At 48.4% G+C, this 17,197-nt stretch overlaps 1 protein-coding gene across 5 annotated transcripts in view; it reads right to left on the bottom strand.

Moving 5' to 3' along the window:
• Window positions 1-17,197, bottom strand: part of LOC138784256 (cytochrome P450 2C21-like) — an 88,485-nt gene that overhangs the window by 3,902 nt on the left and 67,386 nt on the right. For all 5 annotated transcript variants that reach the window (XM_069959772.1, XM_069959774.1, XM_069959771.1 and 2 more), the window contains exons 6-9: window positions 16,756-16,929; window positions 15,582-15,723; window positions 3,933-4,120; window positions 1-12 (exon numbers count right to left, since the gene is read on the bottom strand). The exon at window positions 1-12 is cut by the window's left edge and continues 130 nt beyond it. In XM_069959772.1, the coding sequence (XP_069815873.1) occupies window positions 1-12; window positions 3,933-4,120; window positions 15,582-15,723; window positions 16,756-16,929 (516 nt within the window). The remainder of the gene's footprint in view (window positions 13-3,932; window positions 4,121-15,581; window positions 15,724-16,755; window positions 16,930-17,197) is intronic.

Below are 17,197 nucleotides of genomic sequence, written 5' to 3'. Positions count from 1 at the left end.
TACTGTTGTCCCCTATAAAGATAAAATATAGAGGGAAGGAAGTATTCATCTCTCTCCAGTCTAATGGGGCATGCCTCTGTCTGCCAATCTAATGGTGGGGTGTAGATGCCCAGTACCTGATCCTCTTGCTGCTATATACTGGTTGTAGTGTGGCAGTAGATTCACCACTCTCCGTATACTCCTATATGGACACTGGGAGTCTAAACACATCTTAGGCTGGGTTCACACTACGTATATTTCAGTCAGTATTGTGGTCCTCATATTGCAACCAAAACCAGGAGTGGATTAAAAACACAGAAAGGATCTGTTCACATAATGTTGTAATTGGGTAAATGGCCGCCATATAATGGCAAATATGTGCTGTTATTTTAAAACAACGGCTGTTATATGGAAATAATGGAAGTTATTTACCGTTATATGGCGGCCATCCACTCAATTTCACCATTGTGTGACCAGATCCTTTCTGTGTTTTTAACCCTTTGAGGACCAGGCCCAAAATGACCCAGTGGACCGCGCAAATTTTGATCTTAGTGTTTCCGTTTTTTCCCTCCTCCCCTTCTAAGAGCTCTAGCACTTTCAGTTTTTTATCTACAGGCCATGTAAGGGCTTATTTGTTACAGGAATAGTTGTACTATGTAATGGCGTCATTCATTTTACCATAACATGTATGACGGAATCCCAAATATATTATTTATGAAGATATAAATAGGTGAAATCGTAAAAAAGAATGCAATATGGTAACGTTTGGGGGGTTCCTGTGTCTACGTAATGCACTATATGGTAACAGCGACATGATACTATTACTCTATAGGTCAGTCTGAACACAACCATATGCAGGTTACACAGATTCTCTAATGTTATATATTTTTTTTAAATGAAATCCTTTTTTTTGGCAATTAATTATAAATAAAATGGGCCTATTGTGACACTTATAACGGTTTTATTTTTTCACCTACGGGGCTGTATGGGGTGTCATTTTTTCCGCCATGATCTCTAGTTTTTATTAATACCATATTTGTGAAGATCGGACGTTTTGATCACTTTTTATTATTTTTTTTTTATATATAATGTAACATAAAATCGGTAATCCGCGCACTTTTTTCCCTCTTTTCGTGTACGCCGTTTACCGTTCGCAATGGCGCTTGTTATATTTTCATAGATCGGACAATTACGCACGCTACGGTATATTATATGTTTATTTGTTTATTTATTTTTATATGTTTTATTTATATAATGGGAAAGGGGGGTGATTTCAACTTTTATTGGGGGAGGGGTTTTGGGGTTGTGTGTTAGTGTTTATAACTTTTTTTTTTTTTACACATTTGAAGTCCCTTTGGGGGACTTGTACATACATTAGTTTGATTTCTACACTGATGAATGCTATGCCATAGGCATAGCATTGATCAGTGTTATCGGCGATCTGCTCATTGAGCTTGCCTGTGCAGGCTTAGAGTAGCAGATCGCCGATCGGACCGCACGGAGGCAGGTAAGGGACCTCCGGCAGTCCGTTTTACCGATCGGGACCCCCGCAGTCACACTGCGGGGGTCCCGATCGGTAAGTGACAGGGGACTCCCCCTGTCACTTACACTTAAACGCCGCGGTCGCGCCGCAATCGCGGCGTTTAAGGAGTTAATGACACGCGGCAGCGCGATCGCTGCAGCGTGTCATTGCCGGTGAGGTCCCGGCTGCTGATTGCAGCCGGCCCCCACCTGCTGTGAAGCGCGCTCCGCTCCGGAGCACGCTTCATAGCGGGAGAAACACCCAGGGCGTACAGTTACGCCCTAGGTCGTCTGGGGACAGACTTCCATGGCGTAACTATACGCCCTGGGTCGTCTAGGGGTTAATCCACTCCTGGTTTTGGTTGCAATATAGCTTTTGTGAAGGGTTAACTTACAAACACCCATGGTGGGACACCACATATCCTGTATGACTGCACTGTATATATCATGTATGACTATGCTGTGTATATATATCCTGTATGACTGTATGTGTTAAGTGGTAAAGTAGTGTTAAAGTTTTGCCACAAGATGTCGCTGTTGTAAGGGTATATGCTTAGTTGATGCACAGCTGTAGAACTGTAAGGGTTATTGTTTATTGGTATGTCACATCATCTGTAGACCAATGAGCGTGTTTTCTTCTATCCTATCACTTCTCTCTTTACTTCTTCTGTATGCACCCATTCACAGCGCACCTTACAGGGGCTGTAGATAGGAAGTCACATGAGTAGAGGAAGTGTAGTGCTCTTTTGTCACTGTTCCCTGTAGAAGGACACAGGCCACAACGCTCTCTGAAGCAGCCTAGTTGGGCCCTGTCCCTTTGCCAGGTCCCCTGTCAGGAACAGCAGAACCAGTCCAGAGTGTTCTTTGTCACTAGGACTCTGTAGAGACAAGATGCAGCTAACCATTTCTCCTCAAATAACGCCACCCGATACTATGCAGTCCTTCCTTAGGGAGAACACGTCAGATCATCTCAACCCACGCCGTGGACTAGGAGAGTCACAGTGCAGGACAGTATCCACAAAGCAGAAGGCTAGGAACTGATCCAGATAGAGCAAAGTTGCTAGAAGCCTATGAACTCTATCTCACAGCGCGGTTGTCAGCAGGGAACCCTCAGCATTCAGATCATCCCAGGTAACAAGGTCTGTTGCTTGTGTCACCTACTAGGACGGGTGCCCCGACACTGGTAGGGGAATAGGTGGTTCATTCCGACAAGAGTCGATGCACGGGCACAAGTGTTCTCTCTTTCCCTTACGTCCCATTGGCATCACAACGATAGGGGTATTTTCGCCCCTGTGAGCCCCTGGGACGAAGGAATATTTAATGAAAACAATTAAAGTTTAATAAACCCCTCCTACAGGAAGTATAAGTAAGCCCTCCCCCTTAACATAATCAGTCTTTTTTTCTTCGTCTCTATAGCCCCAGGGGACCTTGCCCCCTCCTGCTTTGTCTTGTTTTATTATTGTTTCACAGGTATCTCTTGATTTCAGGTTCGCTGTATACAGGAACGGGACTAGTCTTGTTCCTGTGTAGGGTTGCTGCTGTGGCCGGATGCTGAGCGGTGTCGGCAGTGTCCTCCTTCCTTCATAAGGCCATCAGGATCAGGCAAGACCAGGTCTGACTTCCTGAGTCTTGCCTTCAACTTGATTGGGTTACTGCTGCTTCTGTTATTCTTTCTACTTAGGCCCTGTTCCCACTGAGCAAAAGTAGCGGAATTCTGCGGCGGAATTGTCCGCCGTGGAATGCCGTTAGCCTCCCGCTCATAATGGGCGTCTATGGGAGGCGCGCGCTCCTGCTCTGTACGCGCTGAAGACTGAACATGTTCATTCTTCAGCGCGGACAAAGCAAGAGCGCGCGCCTCCCATAGACTCCCATTATGAGCAGGAGGCTAACGGCATTCCATGGCGGACAATTCCGCTACTTTTGCTCAGTGGGAACGGGGCCTTAGTGTGGAATCTGCTTCTCCAGATGGGAGTTGGCTGCCATCTAGTGGCGTTTTTTTGTTATGACACGCTCAATACTTTGTTTCAGGCTAGGCCTGTAACTTCGTGTATGTATATTTAAATACAGGGTATATTAATGAGGTCATTTATTTATTAGATGTCTGCCATGGAAACAAGTCCTTCAGGGAAAAGAGCTACCAAGCGCAAGCATTTTACGTGTGCCGAGTGTGAAACCCCTCTCCCAGATGAAGGGGGGGGGGGTCTATTCCTGAATTAGGAGCAGCACTAGGTAGGGATATTCCATGACCTCCACTACATGGGACATTTTGCTACAGGATTATATTAAAAGTGCAGACGTCTAACACCATGGCCATCACAAGAGTCGCCCCTCGCGCCCATCAGTCTTCTGCCCAATGATGGACAAGGGAAGGAATCCAACAGAACTCCCGAACATGACCTTTGAACCCGGTCAGTGCCCAGTAGGTTCCCTACCTTAGGGAGGGTGTATCCTTTAAATGTAGTTTTCTTGGTGACCGCATGATAGGTGGCCATCGGTGCCAGGTCCATGACCCTCTGTGCCTCATGGAGGACGGCATTGGTGTATGGCATCTGTGGCCGGTCCATAATCCCAGCAGGACGCTGCGACCCAGTGACCTCATCAATCTCCTGCTGGACCTTAGCTGGATATGTGGGAGAATACAGGGAAACGTCAGCCGGGCTCCTTACAAGACATCATGGAGGGCACCAATTTACGATGACACAAGGCTATACAGCAGGCACCCATATCAGACCCCATAGATATCAGATCATATCACCCATATCAGACTCAATCAATATCAGATCAGACCATATCAGATTCTGGGATCATCCATTGATACCGATTGTAGCAGGAACCACCAGGCCATCTGCAATGTGGGCACAGAAGGCGGCTCATACTGACATTATTCAGGGTCTACCCTATCAATCCTGTACCTGATGGTTTTGCTGGTTTCATGGTGCATCCCCTGATGAACAGCTCCACATTGGTTGGGGAAATAGGTCGGGATTGATGGGATTACGATAATTTTTCTGTTCAGGTGAGGTTTTGTATCTGATCCCTCTCATACATCTGCTAGGTTCAGATTCATGTATCCAGTTACCTTCTGTGGCTTTAAATGCCGCGGTAGCACTTGCCCAAGTGAGAACATTTTGGACCCATTTGTGTTTTGTGCATTTTCTCTCTCAGCAAAAGCACTACAGCGCGCCGCCATACCCCAGGCACCCACAGTGTGCCGCCATACCCCAGGCACCCACAGCGCGCCGCCATACCCCAGGCACCCACAGCGCGCCACCATACCCCAGGCACCCACAGCGCACCGCCATACCCCAGGCGCCCACAGCGCACCGCCATACATATATACAGCGCAGTCATACATTATATATACACACACACACAGCTCAGTCATCCGTGATATATACAGCGCAGTCATACAGGATATATATACACACAGCATAGTCATACATGATAGATACAACGCAGTCATACAGGATATGTGGTGTTCCACCATGGGTGTTTGTAAGTTACACCCTTCACAAAAGCCTGTACTTATTTTAAGTGGTGAAGTAGTGTTAAAGTTTCGCCAAAAGATGTCGCTCAACCCACGCTGTGGACTAGGAGAGTCACAGTGCAGGACTAAATCCACAAAGCAGAAGGCTAGGAACTGATAGAGCAAAGTTGCTAGAAGCCTTTGAACTCTATCTCACAGCGCGGTTGTCAGCAGGGAACTCTCAGCATTCAGATCATCCCAGGTAACAAGGTCTGTGGCTTGTTTCACCTACTAGGACGGGTCCCCCGACACTGGTAGGGGAATAGGTGGTTCATTCCATACTTTGTTTCAGGCTAGGCCTGTAATTTCGTGTATGTATATTTAAATACAGGGTATATTAATGTGGTCATTTATTTATTAGATGTCTGCCATGGAAACCTTCAGGGGACAAGAGCTACCAAATGCAAGCATTTTACGTGTCCGAGTGTGAAACCCCTCTCCCAGATGGATATGAATATCGTACACAGCTTCATCTAGCAACTTTCAGGTTCCTTTTTTTTTATTAATAAAGGTGTTAATCTTGATTAAATGTGTATTGCAGTATGTGTCATGCATGCCACAAGAAGAAATCAAAGCGGAGTATTTCTCCTCCTGTTTCTCATTGTGTGAGTATTGTTTCTTAGATTCATATCTAGGATATGTCCTTTTTACTAGGTTTATTTGTATTTTTATATTTCTACCCTAGGGGTCAGAATATAAGGTTATTGATGAGATTGGATCCTCCTCTTCACCTTCTGAAGATGAGAATGAGATCTTTAAGGGATATTTCCCTATGGATAGCATCTATAAACTGTGAAAAGCTGTCCAGGCAGAGATTCACCCTGAGGAATTGGAGAAAGGTGTCTCCCACCCAAAAGACTACTAATAGGCTCCACACCAATCTTGTCCCCCCGCTTAACCCGCCGCTAGGAATGACAACAGACACAGGAATAACTTTGCTGGGTGATGGTCGGCCACAGCTTTTATTTATAACTTTCACTAAAACCAACGGGCACTGCGGTGCCAAACTCTTCATCTGGGTTAAAACGGTGTGCCACCGGCGGACTCCCGCCGTACACGTCTGACAACACTGCCCAGGCATAATCTTTCCAGCCAGCTGTGACTTAAACAAACAAAATAACGAATCATCAGTAAGAGCAATAAAATAATCTCCTTTTTTTTTTTTTTTTTTTTTTTTTTTAAAGGGGAGGGGGGGCGGGCAACTCGCTATGCAGAGGAAGTGAACTGAGGGAAAAAGGCGGGAACACCAGGTAATATCTTCTGCCAAATACCGCCCTGCTCTCCCATTGGCCACGGGACCCGGACACCTATGTAATTGGCTACTGCTGCCTGATGGGGAGGGAAAAAGGCAGTGAGGAGGGAGGGACCCCCTTTTCTACTGAATTATTAACCCCTTCCTAGCGGCCCACTGGGCTGGTAGCATTAAACTGCCCATGTGGAGAGTGCCAACAGTAGTCCCAGGGCACCCCTACCTAGGCGGGCGGGTGCCTACTAAAACCTAGGGCTTTTTCTGTCGGGGAGACGTCCATGTCTATGCTTCATACTGAGTAGAAGAGACCGGAGAAAGCTCCGGTGCTAAGTAAAAAATTCAAGACCTTGTATGTCCTCAAGGAGGGGCAATCCAAGGATTGGGCTGATCCTCCTAAAGTGGACACTGCTATAGCCAAACTATCAAAGAATACTGTGTAACCTGCTGAAGACTGTTCCAATCTGAAAGATCCTATGATAGAAGGATTGAGGTAGCCTTCCTCTATAGCCGCCCAAGGGGCAGTTGCTATTTCTTCTTTTGGGGTATCCAGAAGTTTAAGGAGATGGTTTGCTAAAGTGCAGGAGGATCTTGAGTCTGGAGTGAACCGGGACAAGGTCCTTTGTTCATTCAAGAAAGTCTTCATGTGTAGAAATCACCGGCACTACTCTCAGCTGGTGGCTTGTCCAATGGAAGTGTGTCAGATACTATGGACTATGCTTAGTCGTGTGTGGGGTGCTCCTCAATCATAAGCAGATGAATAATCCAAACATGTAGAAAAAGAAAGCTGAGGGCACTCACCCGTCTGGTGCAACGACTTCTTTTATTCATAACATTTGTGGATAAAAGTCCGTACAAACATTAGGACACGCGGGCAGACGCCATACACCTTTACAGCGCCGACATGATGGCCATTTCGCGCGCATGCGCGCGAAATGGCCATCATGTCGGCGCTGTAAAGGTGTATGGCGTCTGCCCGCGTGTCCTAATGTTTGTACGGACTTTTATCCACAAATGTTATGAATAAAAGAAGTCGTTGCACCAGACGGGTGAGTGCCCTCAGCTTTCTTTTTCTACATGTTTGGATCATTCAAGAAAGTCAATATGGCAATTGACTTTCTTTGTGATGCGGCATCACAGGAGACTCGATTAGCAGCCAAGACGATGGCCTTGTCTACTGCTGGCCGCCGGGCCCTCTGGTTGAAACCTTGGGTTGGGGATTCCAACTCGAAGTTCCAATGATGTAATCTAGAATATCAACCAGGGAGACTGTTCGGGTCGGAGATAGACAAAATTATGGAAGAAATGTCTTGACAAGAAAAGAAAGTCCTCACCCCTTTCCTCTGCTAGCAGTTCTTACAGAAAACCTTGTGGCTCCTTTCGAAGAGGTACGTAGATCACCTCAGAGAGGAAAGAGTTGCTACCAGTATAAAGGAAGGGGAAGATTCTACAATAAAAGAGCATCGGGTAAGCAACAGAACAAGGACTCGCCAAAAAACCCGACTTCTGACGCCAGAAGTGTGCCTGTGGGGGGGCATCTAAGTATGTTTCTTCCGTCATGGGAAAAACTAATAAAAGATGTTGGGATTGTCAACATTATCCGGGAGGGTTATGCGCATCCTTTATCAACTTTTCCTACCCCAAGGTTTCTGGTTTCCCGCTACATAGGTCCGGTAAAGCACCCGATTCTAGAAAAAGAAATCCTTCACCTTTTGGACATCGAAGCACTAGAAGACATTCCTGTGTAAGACGTCGGTCTAGGAGTATACTCAGATTTTTCTTGTGCCCAAGCCGTCAGAAAAGTGGAGATTATAGATCTGCAGTACTTATACAAATTTTTGACAAAAAAGAAGTTCTGTATGGAAAATATAAGATCCGTAAAGAACATGCTTCAGGAGGGAGACTTTATGGTGTCTATAGACCTCCAGGACGCATATCTGCACATCCCGATTCTGCCAACGCACAGGAAATTCCTGAGGATCGCGTCCAGCTCCAGGGGAAGGTAAGACACCTTCAATTCAAGGTTCTTCCCTTTGGCCTAACGTCAGTCCCCTTTGTGTCGGTCAGGATTGTCCTCTTCAGATTACAGGGAAGATCATTCCCTATCTAGTCGATTGGTTGATTATGGCCCAGACTCAGACTCTGTAGTGTCCCAGAGCACAACCCCTGCGGCTGGGCTGAGGATGGCACCTGTCCACAAGCAGTTTACTGTCTATTCTTTCAGGTAACATGTCTTATGTTTCACTGTTATGTGCATTTCTCTGTACCCTGTAACTGGCAGGCAGAGATGGGTTACATGCTTTACACTGCAGACCACACAACAGCGACACCTACTGTCCTTAGTGGGAACTGCTCTAGGTAGTGTAGAGATAGTGTATTAATCCCATAGGAAGTTGCTAGAAAGAGGGAGGAGCAGTCTCCTCACAAAACCTAGCTGTGACAGGAAGTAGTGTGCAGTTCAGTTCAGTGTGCGTTCAGTTCAGTTCAGTGCAGCCAGTGGTTGTTCTGCCAGCAGGCCAGTTAAGCCTGCTTGTTACTAAAGAAGGGGAAGGAGATAAAGGAGGAGAAACTGAACAGAAGGAGAGTTCTTCAGGAGTATTTACAGAGATACAAGGTATTTCTCTACAGTCAGTGGGAATCCTAAGGGCAGAACCCCTAAGCCAAAGGACTTGAGCATACTGGGTAGCAGAGATAACTGAGGCCTCTGTACCCATCTTCCTAAATTCGGGGGGTAAGATTGACTAGGACCCCTGGATACCTCTGGGACCCAAAAGTTGTGGCCCAAGGCCCGGCCCAGTATCTAAAGCAGGAAGCTCCCTATCAGACTGGGAGGGAACGACAGACTCAAGCGCCATTGGGGAAAAGATCCACAGGATCATAGTGCCCATGAGCGTCCCACACACCACCAGGCTCTCACAAGCACAGTAGCTCAGTCAAAGCCGCCAGTATTCACCGCTGTATGCCAAAGGACTGTATAACATCTGCAAGACTAACAGTAAAGGAGTTGTTGTTACACTGCCTCCCTCCTTGTCTACCTATTGTCTGGTCCACCTGCACCACACCACCAAGGGCCATATTACCGGACAGCAGTATTTTGGGGTTGGCCCCGGGGGAACTACAAGTCCACACCACCGACCACCTTACACACGGGTGCAGCCCCCCTACAGAAACCGCTGCAGCAGCCACAGAAGAGAGAGAGATACCCGGTAAGCGCCAGAGAGTCCCCCTGTACCTGCAGAAGCCCTCGTGCCCACCTGTGACCGTGACAAGTTCCAGCCATCCTGCAGGTACAGCATCCCCTCATTCAGGAGCGCAACGCTACACACAGGGGAGACTACAACCACCATCATTCTCTCCTCATTTCCCCTCACTCTCTTCCACGCACCCCGGTGTGCTGCAACTCTTCTGAACTCTCAGCTGAATTATGTTTTGGACATTCTTCAGCAGTTAGGGTGGCTGATCAACCAAGAAAAGTCGGATCTGATTCCATCCAGAATGAAGACTTTTTTGGGCTTCGGCCTAGATTCTTCACAGATGAAGCTGCTCCTGTCAGCACCCAGGATTTTGCGTATACAGAGGGGCGCCCAGTTTCTCTTCGGACTTTGATGAAATTTCTGGGGCTCTTATCGTCAGCTGCAGATGCAGTTCCGTGGGCACTATGGCACATGCGGTACCTCCAAAGAGAAGTCCTGACAAGATGGAATCAGAGCTTTGAAGATTTGGAAACACTTCCATGTACTATCCACACAGACTCGTCAATCCCTAACCTGGGGGAGACAGGTGAAGCACGGCGCTTCAATAACAACCTCAATGGATAACCATCACCACAGATGCGTCAGGATCAGGTTGGGGAGCGCATCTGGAAGAGAGGGATTTCAGGGACATGGAACAGCATAGAAGTATCCCTTCCTTCAAATGCCAGAGAACTCAAGGCAATTTACCTAGCGCTCCTTCACTTTGCTCCGATTGTGTTGAACAAAGCCGTGAGAATCAGGACAGACAACACTGCTTGTGTTGCGTACATCAACAAGTAGGAAGGTACCAGATCTCCTCTACTTCTCAGGGAAGTAGAGTACATCTTCAGATGGGCGGAACCCAGGATAGCCAGGCTGTCTGCATATCAGGGGCATCCACAACACGCTGGCAGATCGTCTGAGCCGAGGACTGACGGTTCCAGGGGAATGGTTGCTTTCAAGGAAAGTGTTTATTCAGTTAACCCAGAGATGGGGATACCCTCAGATAGAGGGTATGCCAAACTGAGGTAGTTTTGTTCCCTGTATTCAGCAGACAATCCGACGGTGGTAGATGTGATTTCCAACTGGCATACATATTTCCGCCCATCTCAATGATTCCCAGAGTTCTGATCAAGATTAGGATGGATCAAGCGTCATTAATCCTAGTCACGCCATTTTGGCCAAAAAGATTGTGGTTCACCCAACTCATGAACATGAGTTCGGGAGAGTTCTGGAGACTCCCGCTACAGCCAGATCTGATATCGCAAGGACATCACCTGTGCCAGGACCTAGCCAGCCTCAATCTCACGGCCTGGAGGCTGAGAGGACCCTATTAGGTCCTGAAGAATTTTATAAAAGCGTCCTGCGTACTTTATCTCATGCACGAAGTCACTCCACTAATATGTCTTAAGCCTGTATTTGGAGAATTTTTCAGGCTTGGTGCTCATCTAAACAGTGAGTCCAATCAAACCATCTACTCAACTTTTAGAATTTCTTCAAGAGGGCTTTGACAAGGGTCTAATGCCAGGATCTATTAAGGTCCAAATAGCAGCCTTATCGGCCCACTTAAACTGCAGACTTTCAAATTTTGGAAGTAAAAAATTTAGTAAAAGCAATTACAAGATTAAAGGAGAAGTCCAGCAAAAATTTTTATTAAAGTATTGTATTGTCCCCTAAAAGTTATACAAATCCCTAATATACACATATTACCGGAAATGCTTATAAAGTGCTTTTTTCCCTGCACTTACTACTGCATCAAGGCTTCACTTCCTGGATAACATGGTGATGTCACTTCCTGGATAACATGGTGATGTCACGACTCCCAGAGATCTGTGGGCTGTGGCTGCTGGAGAGGATGATGGCAGGGGAATGCTCAGTGTCCCTTCAGTGTCCTGTATCCCTCAGTGTCCCCCTGCCATCATCCTCTCCAGCAGCCACAGCCCGCACATCTCTGGGAGTCGTGACATCACCATGTTATCCAGGAAGTGAAGCCTTGATGCAGTACTAAGTGCAGGGAAAAAGCACTTTATTTGCATTTCCCGTAATAAGTGTATATTGGCGATTTGTATAATTTTGGGGGTGCAATACAATACTTTAATAAAAATTTTCACTGGACTTCTCCTTTAAGACCTCGAGTGACCAAACATGGTGACTCTTGGGACCTTTCCTTTGTCTTTATGTCTTCCTCCATTTGAACAGTTAGAAGAGGTGGATCTAAAGTTTCTGACGCTGAAATGTACTCTTCTTTTGGCCGTTACTTCTGCTAAACGCGTGGGGGAGCTTCAGGCTCTTGGCTCTGCCACTCCTTACATTGTTTTTTTGGAGGATAAAGTTACTCTTAGATTTTTACCTGGTTTTCTTCCAAAAGTGGCTTCATTCGTAAATATAAGTGAGCCTATAGTGCTTCCAGTATTTTCTCCTACCGATCCTTCCCAGGAAGATGTTGATCTTTCCCTCCTAGATGTACCTAGAACTCTGAAGATATATCTGAACAGAATGGGTCCTATGAGGAAGGAGGAGAACCTATTAATCCTGATCGGAGAAAGAAATAAAGGGAAGAAAGCCTCAAAACCCTCCATTTCAAGATGGATATGTGATGCCATCGAGTTGTGCTACTCCTGCTGGAAGATCTCCACAGTTATTTACCAGGTCACACTCCACCAGGGTGGTTGCCTCAAGTTGGGTGGAACGTTCTTCTGTGTCCCTGGAGAGCATATTCCAAGCTGCCTCTTGGTCATCCTTGTCCACCTTTGTGAAGCATTACAGAATAGATTCTAATTTTGCTGCCAGAACGGCTTTTGCTAGGTCTGTTCTCAATGCAGCCGTTCTGGACTTCCCACCCTCAGGGGATATTTCTTGCTAGTTCCCCTATCGTTGTGATGCCAATGGAACATAAGGGAAGCTAACATTATGATTGACTGATGATGTTAAGGGGGAGGGCTTGATTGCGCATATACGACTTTTTTATCGCTTTTTATTACAATTTTTCTGGATTTGATGCGACCAAAAATGCGCAATTTTGCACTTTGGGATTTTTTGGCGCTGACGCCGTTTACCGTGCGAGATCAGGAATGTGATTAATTAATAGTTTGGGCGATTACGCACGCGGCGATAGCAAACATGTTTGTTTATTTATTTTATTTATTTACTTTTATTTATAACCTGGGAAAGGGGGTTGATTCAGACTTTTATTCGGGGGAGGGGGCTTTTTCCTTATAACAATCCTTTTTTTTTACTTTAACACTTCATACTAGAAGCCCCCCTGGGGTTAGGTTCCCCCCCCCTCCCCCTGGGGTTAGGGTTATTCCCCCCCCCCCCCCCCTGGGGTTAGGGTTATTTCCCCCCCCCCCTTGGGTTAGGTTTTATTCCCCCCCCCCCCCCCCCCTGGGGTTAGGGTTATTCCCCCCCCCCCTGGGGTTAGGGTTATTCCCCCCCATGGGGTTAGGGTTATTCCCCCCCCCCTTGGGGTTAGGGTTATTCCCCCCCCCTGGGGTTAGGGTTATTCCCCCCCCCCTGGGGTTAGGGTTATTCCCCCCCCCCCTGGGGTTAGGGTTATTCCCCCCCCCCCTGGGGTTAGGGTTATTACCCCCCCCCCCCCCCCCTGGGGTAGGGTTATTCCCCCCCCCCCCCCCCCCTGGGGTTTAGGGTTATTTCCCCCCCCCCCCCTGGGGTTAGGGTTATTCCCCCCCCCCCCCCCCCCTGGGGTTAGGGTTATTCCCCCCCCCCCCCCCCTGGGGTTAGGGTTATTCCCCCCCCCCCCCCCCCCCTGGGGTTAGGGTTATTCCCCCCCGCCCCCCCCCCCCCCCCCCCTGGGGTTAGGGTTATTCCCCCCCCCTGGGGGTTAGGGTTATTCCCCCCCCCTGGGGTTAGGGGTTATTCCCCCCCCCTGGGTTTAGGGTTATTCCCCCCACCCCTGGGGTTAGGGTTATTCCCCCCCCCCCCCCCTGGGGTTAGGGTTATTCCCACCCCGCCCCCCCCCCTGGGGTTATGGGTTATTCCCCCCCCCCCCCCCCCTGGGGTTATGGTTATTCCACCCTGGGGTTAGTTATTTCCCCCCCCCCCCCCCCCCACTTGGGTTAGGGTTATTCCCCCCCCTGGGTTAGGGTTATCCCCCCCCCCCCCCCCTGGGTTAGGTTATGCCCCCCTGGGGTTGGGTATTCCTCCCCCCCCCTGGGGTTAGGGTTAATTCCCCCCCCCCCCCCCCTGGGGTTAGGTTATTCCCCCCCCCCCCCCCCCCCCCTGAGGGGGTGGGGGTTTTAGGGTTAGTCCCCCACCCAGCCCCCCCCCCCCCCCCCGCGGGTTAGGGTTAATTCCCCCACCCCCCCCCCCCCCCCTGGGGTTAGGGTTATTCCCCCCCCCCCCCCCCCATGGGGTTAGGGTTATTCCCCACCCCCACCCCCCCCCTGGGGTTAGGGTTATTCCCCCCCCCCCCTGGGGTTAGGGTTATTCCCCCCCCCCCCCCCCCCCCCCCCCCCCCCCTGGGGTTAGGGTTATTCCCCCCCCCCCCCCCCCCCCCCCCCCCCCCCCCCCCCACCCCTGGGGTTAGGGTTTATTCCCCCCCCCCCCCCCCCCTGGGGTTAGGGTTATTCCCCCCCTCCCTGGGGTTAGGGTTATTCCCCCCCCCCCCCGGGCTACAAGCGGCACCCGTGACCGCCGCGGTTCAGAGCGGGGTCGCCGCGCGGCCCCGCTCTGAACGTCCTTACCGGCATCAGGGCGTGAATATACGCCCGATGTCGTTAAGGGGTTAAACTTTAATTATTGTTTTAATTAAATATTCCTTCGTCCCAGGTGCTCGCAGGGGCGAAAATACCCCCATCGTTGCGATGCCAATGGGGAAAACAAATTAACATAATTTTAGCTAAGCATTCTTCTATTTTTACCTCATCCTCCACATCCCGGCAGAGCACAGTACTAATTGGGTTGGGACTCTCACGACATCCTCCTCTCTGCTCCTCTAACTCTATACTCTCAGCACACAACTCAGTCCACACGACTACTACTTCTCCTCTGCTCACCACAGATCTGGATCCTAAATTGTCTTACCAAGTATAAAGTGTTGTTTCAAGGTAAAGCTGTATGACCTGCCGTACATACGCATTCAAGTAAAGCAGACCTTATTTATGATAAAGAGACTCTGTGGTTTTCCCCCCGCACCAACACAGCACACAAACATTCCTTGGGTTATCTCCCCTTTGTGTGGGTGGCAGTGGCAATAGTCCAGGTGGGTAATCATTCCACTGCGGCCCACCGTGACTACTACCCAAGGGACTTTGCAACAGCCCAGCAGATCACTGACCACAGGGGAACAAGGTGTAACCTGCCCTCAAACTAAAAGCAGGTGTGCCACCATACCTGTGTGCCCAACATCACTGGGCCTGGCTATATCTCGGCCAACCAGCATAGGACTGGCGTCACACTTCACCATCTGGAAAGTGACCGGCCGTCCCTCCGCCATAACACCGCGGGGGCGCACCACAGATATATACAGCGCAGTCATACATGATATACATACAGCGCAGTCACACATGATATATATACACACAGCGCAGTCACACATGATATATATACACACAGCGCAGTCACACATGATATATATACAGCACAGTCATACATGATATATATACATACAGCGCAGTCATACATGATATATATATACATACAGCGCAGTCATACATGATATAGATATATATATACATACAGCACAGTCATACATGATATATATATATATATATACACACACAGAGCACAGTCATACATGATATATATAAACAGCACAGTCATACATGATATACATACAGCACAGTCATACATGATATATATATATATATATATATATATACACACAGCTCAGTCATACATGATATATACAGCACAGTCACACATGATATATACACACAGCACAGTCATACATGATATATATATATATATATATATATATATATATATATATACACAGCACAGTCATACATGATATATACAGCGCAGTCATACTGTACATGAAATATACACAGCAGTCATACATGATATATATATCTCACACAAACACGTCACATGATATATACAGGGACTTTCTTACCCTGCACATCGGGGTAATTACTCATTAAGAACAAGCAGAAGTTCAGCGTGGTGGTTGTGGTCTCGGTGCCAGCGGCGAGGAGGGCGATGAGGGTCATCAGGAGGCTGGTGTCTGTGAAGTGACTGCCCGGGATATTTTCCTCCTGTATAGAGATAAGAGGTCAGTGCTATATCCGCACCGGTCACTACACCAGTCACACAAGTGGGCTCTGCCAGCTCCACTACATCTACCACATACCCTGTACATAGACGACATGTCATTATATCAGTGGTGTCCGCCAGGGGCGGGGCTGTGACTACCTCTATGCACATGATGTACAGGGGGCGGAACTGTAACTACCTCTATACACATGATAAACAGGGGGCGGGGCTGTGATTACCTCTATACGCATGATATACAGGGGGCGGGGCTGTGACTACCTTTCAGTGAGGCTGGCAGCTCTGTTACATTTAGAATCTCAAGCCCCTATTCCACGGGGCAACTACGAAGAGCAAACGAGCTCTGTTAGCGCTTGTTTGCTCCTTGTTTCCCGCTGGCTGCTGCCTCTTATTCACGCAGCAGCAGTGAGCGAGTCCGGGGGTGGGGGGGGGGGGGGGGGGTTGGGGAAGGCTGCCTGGGTGATCGCTAGATCGTCCAGGCAGCCCATAGCATACAGCAGCGGTCCTATTCCATGGAGCGACGGCAGCGTTATCGTAGCTGTATGAGTCATTTACACTGAACAATTATCGGCCGTAGCAGCCAATATCGGCCAAATACAGACTCCCTCTCTATACACAGGATATACAGGGGGCAGGGCTGTGACTACCTCTCTATACACAGGATATACAGGGGGCGGGGCTGTGACTACCTCTCTATACACAGGATATACAGGGGGCGGGGCTGTGACTACCTCTCTATACACAGGATATACAGGGGGCGGGGCTGTGACTACCTCTCTATACACAGGATACACAGGGGGCAGGGCTGTGACTCCCTCTCTATACACAGGATATACAGGGGGCAGGGCTGTGACTACCTCTATACACATGGTATAGAGGGGGCGGGGCTGTGACTACCTCTATACACATGGTATAGAGGGGGCGGGGCTGTGACTACCTCCCAGTGAGGCTGGCAGCTATGTTACGTTTAGAATCTTAGCTGCACATCTCGGCGCTCGGCTCTGCTACATCTCTACCTCTTTGATCTTTATCAGGAAGTAGTCGGTGAAGTCTCGGGGAGCGCTCGGGTTCAGACTCTCTTTGTGCTGCTCAATGTATTTTCGGACAAATGAGATCAGCTGGGAACTTTCCTTGAAGATTTTGTCCTTGAGGATTGGGACGTTGAGGAGAACCGGGAAAGTGTTTCCAAGCTGCAGGATGAGAAGAGAAGGAACCTGAGACTGAGGCTACAATGGATACGCCGTATACCAACCCCTTACATCATATAAGACTGTATATAGAGAGCGAGGCTACAATGGATACGCCGTATACCAACCCATTACATCACATGAGATTGTATATAGAGATGGAGGCTACAATGGATAGGCCGTATACCGACCCCTTACATCACATGAGACTGTATATAGAGAGGGAGGGTACAATGGATACGCTGTATACCAACCCCTTACATCACATGAG

Source organism: Dendropsophus ebraccatus, chromosome 2 (assembly GCF_027789765.1).
Source record: "Dendropsophus ebraccatus isolate aDenEbr1 chromosome 2, aDenEbr1.pat, whole genome shotgun sequence".
Taxonomy (NCBI): domain Eukaryota; kingdom Metazoa; phylum Chordata; class Amphibia; order Anura; family Hylidae; genus Dendropsophus; species Dendropsophus ebraccatus.
Note: the sequence above shows the minus strand (reverse complement) of the source record. Positions and strands in the feature narration are given on the sequence as shown.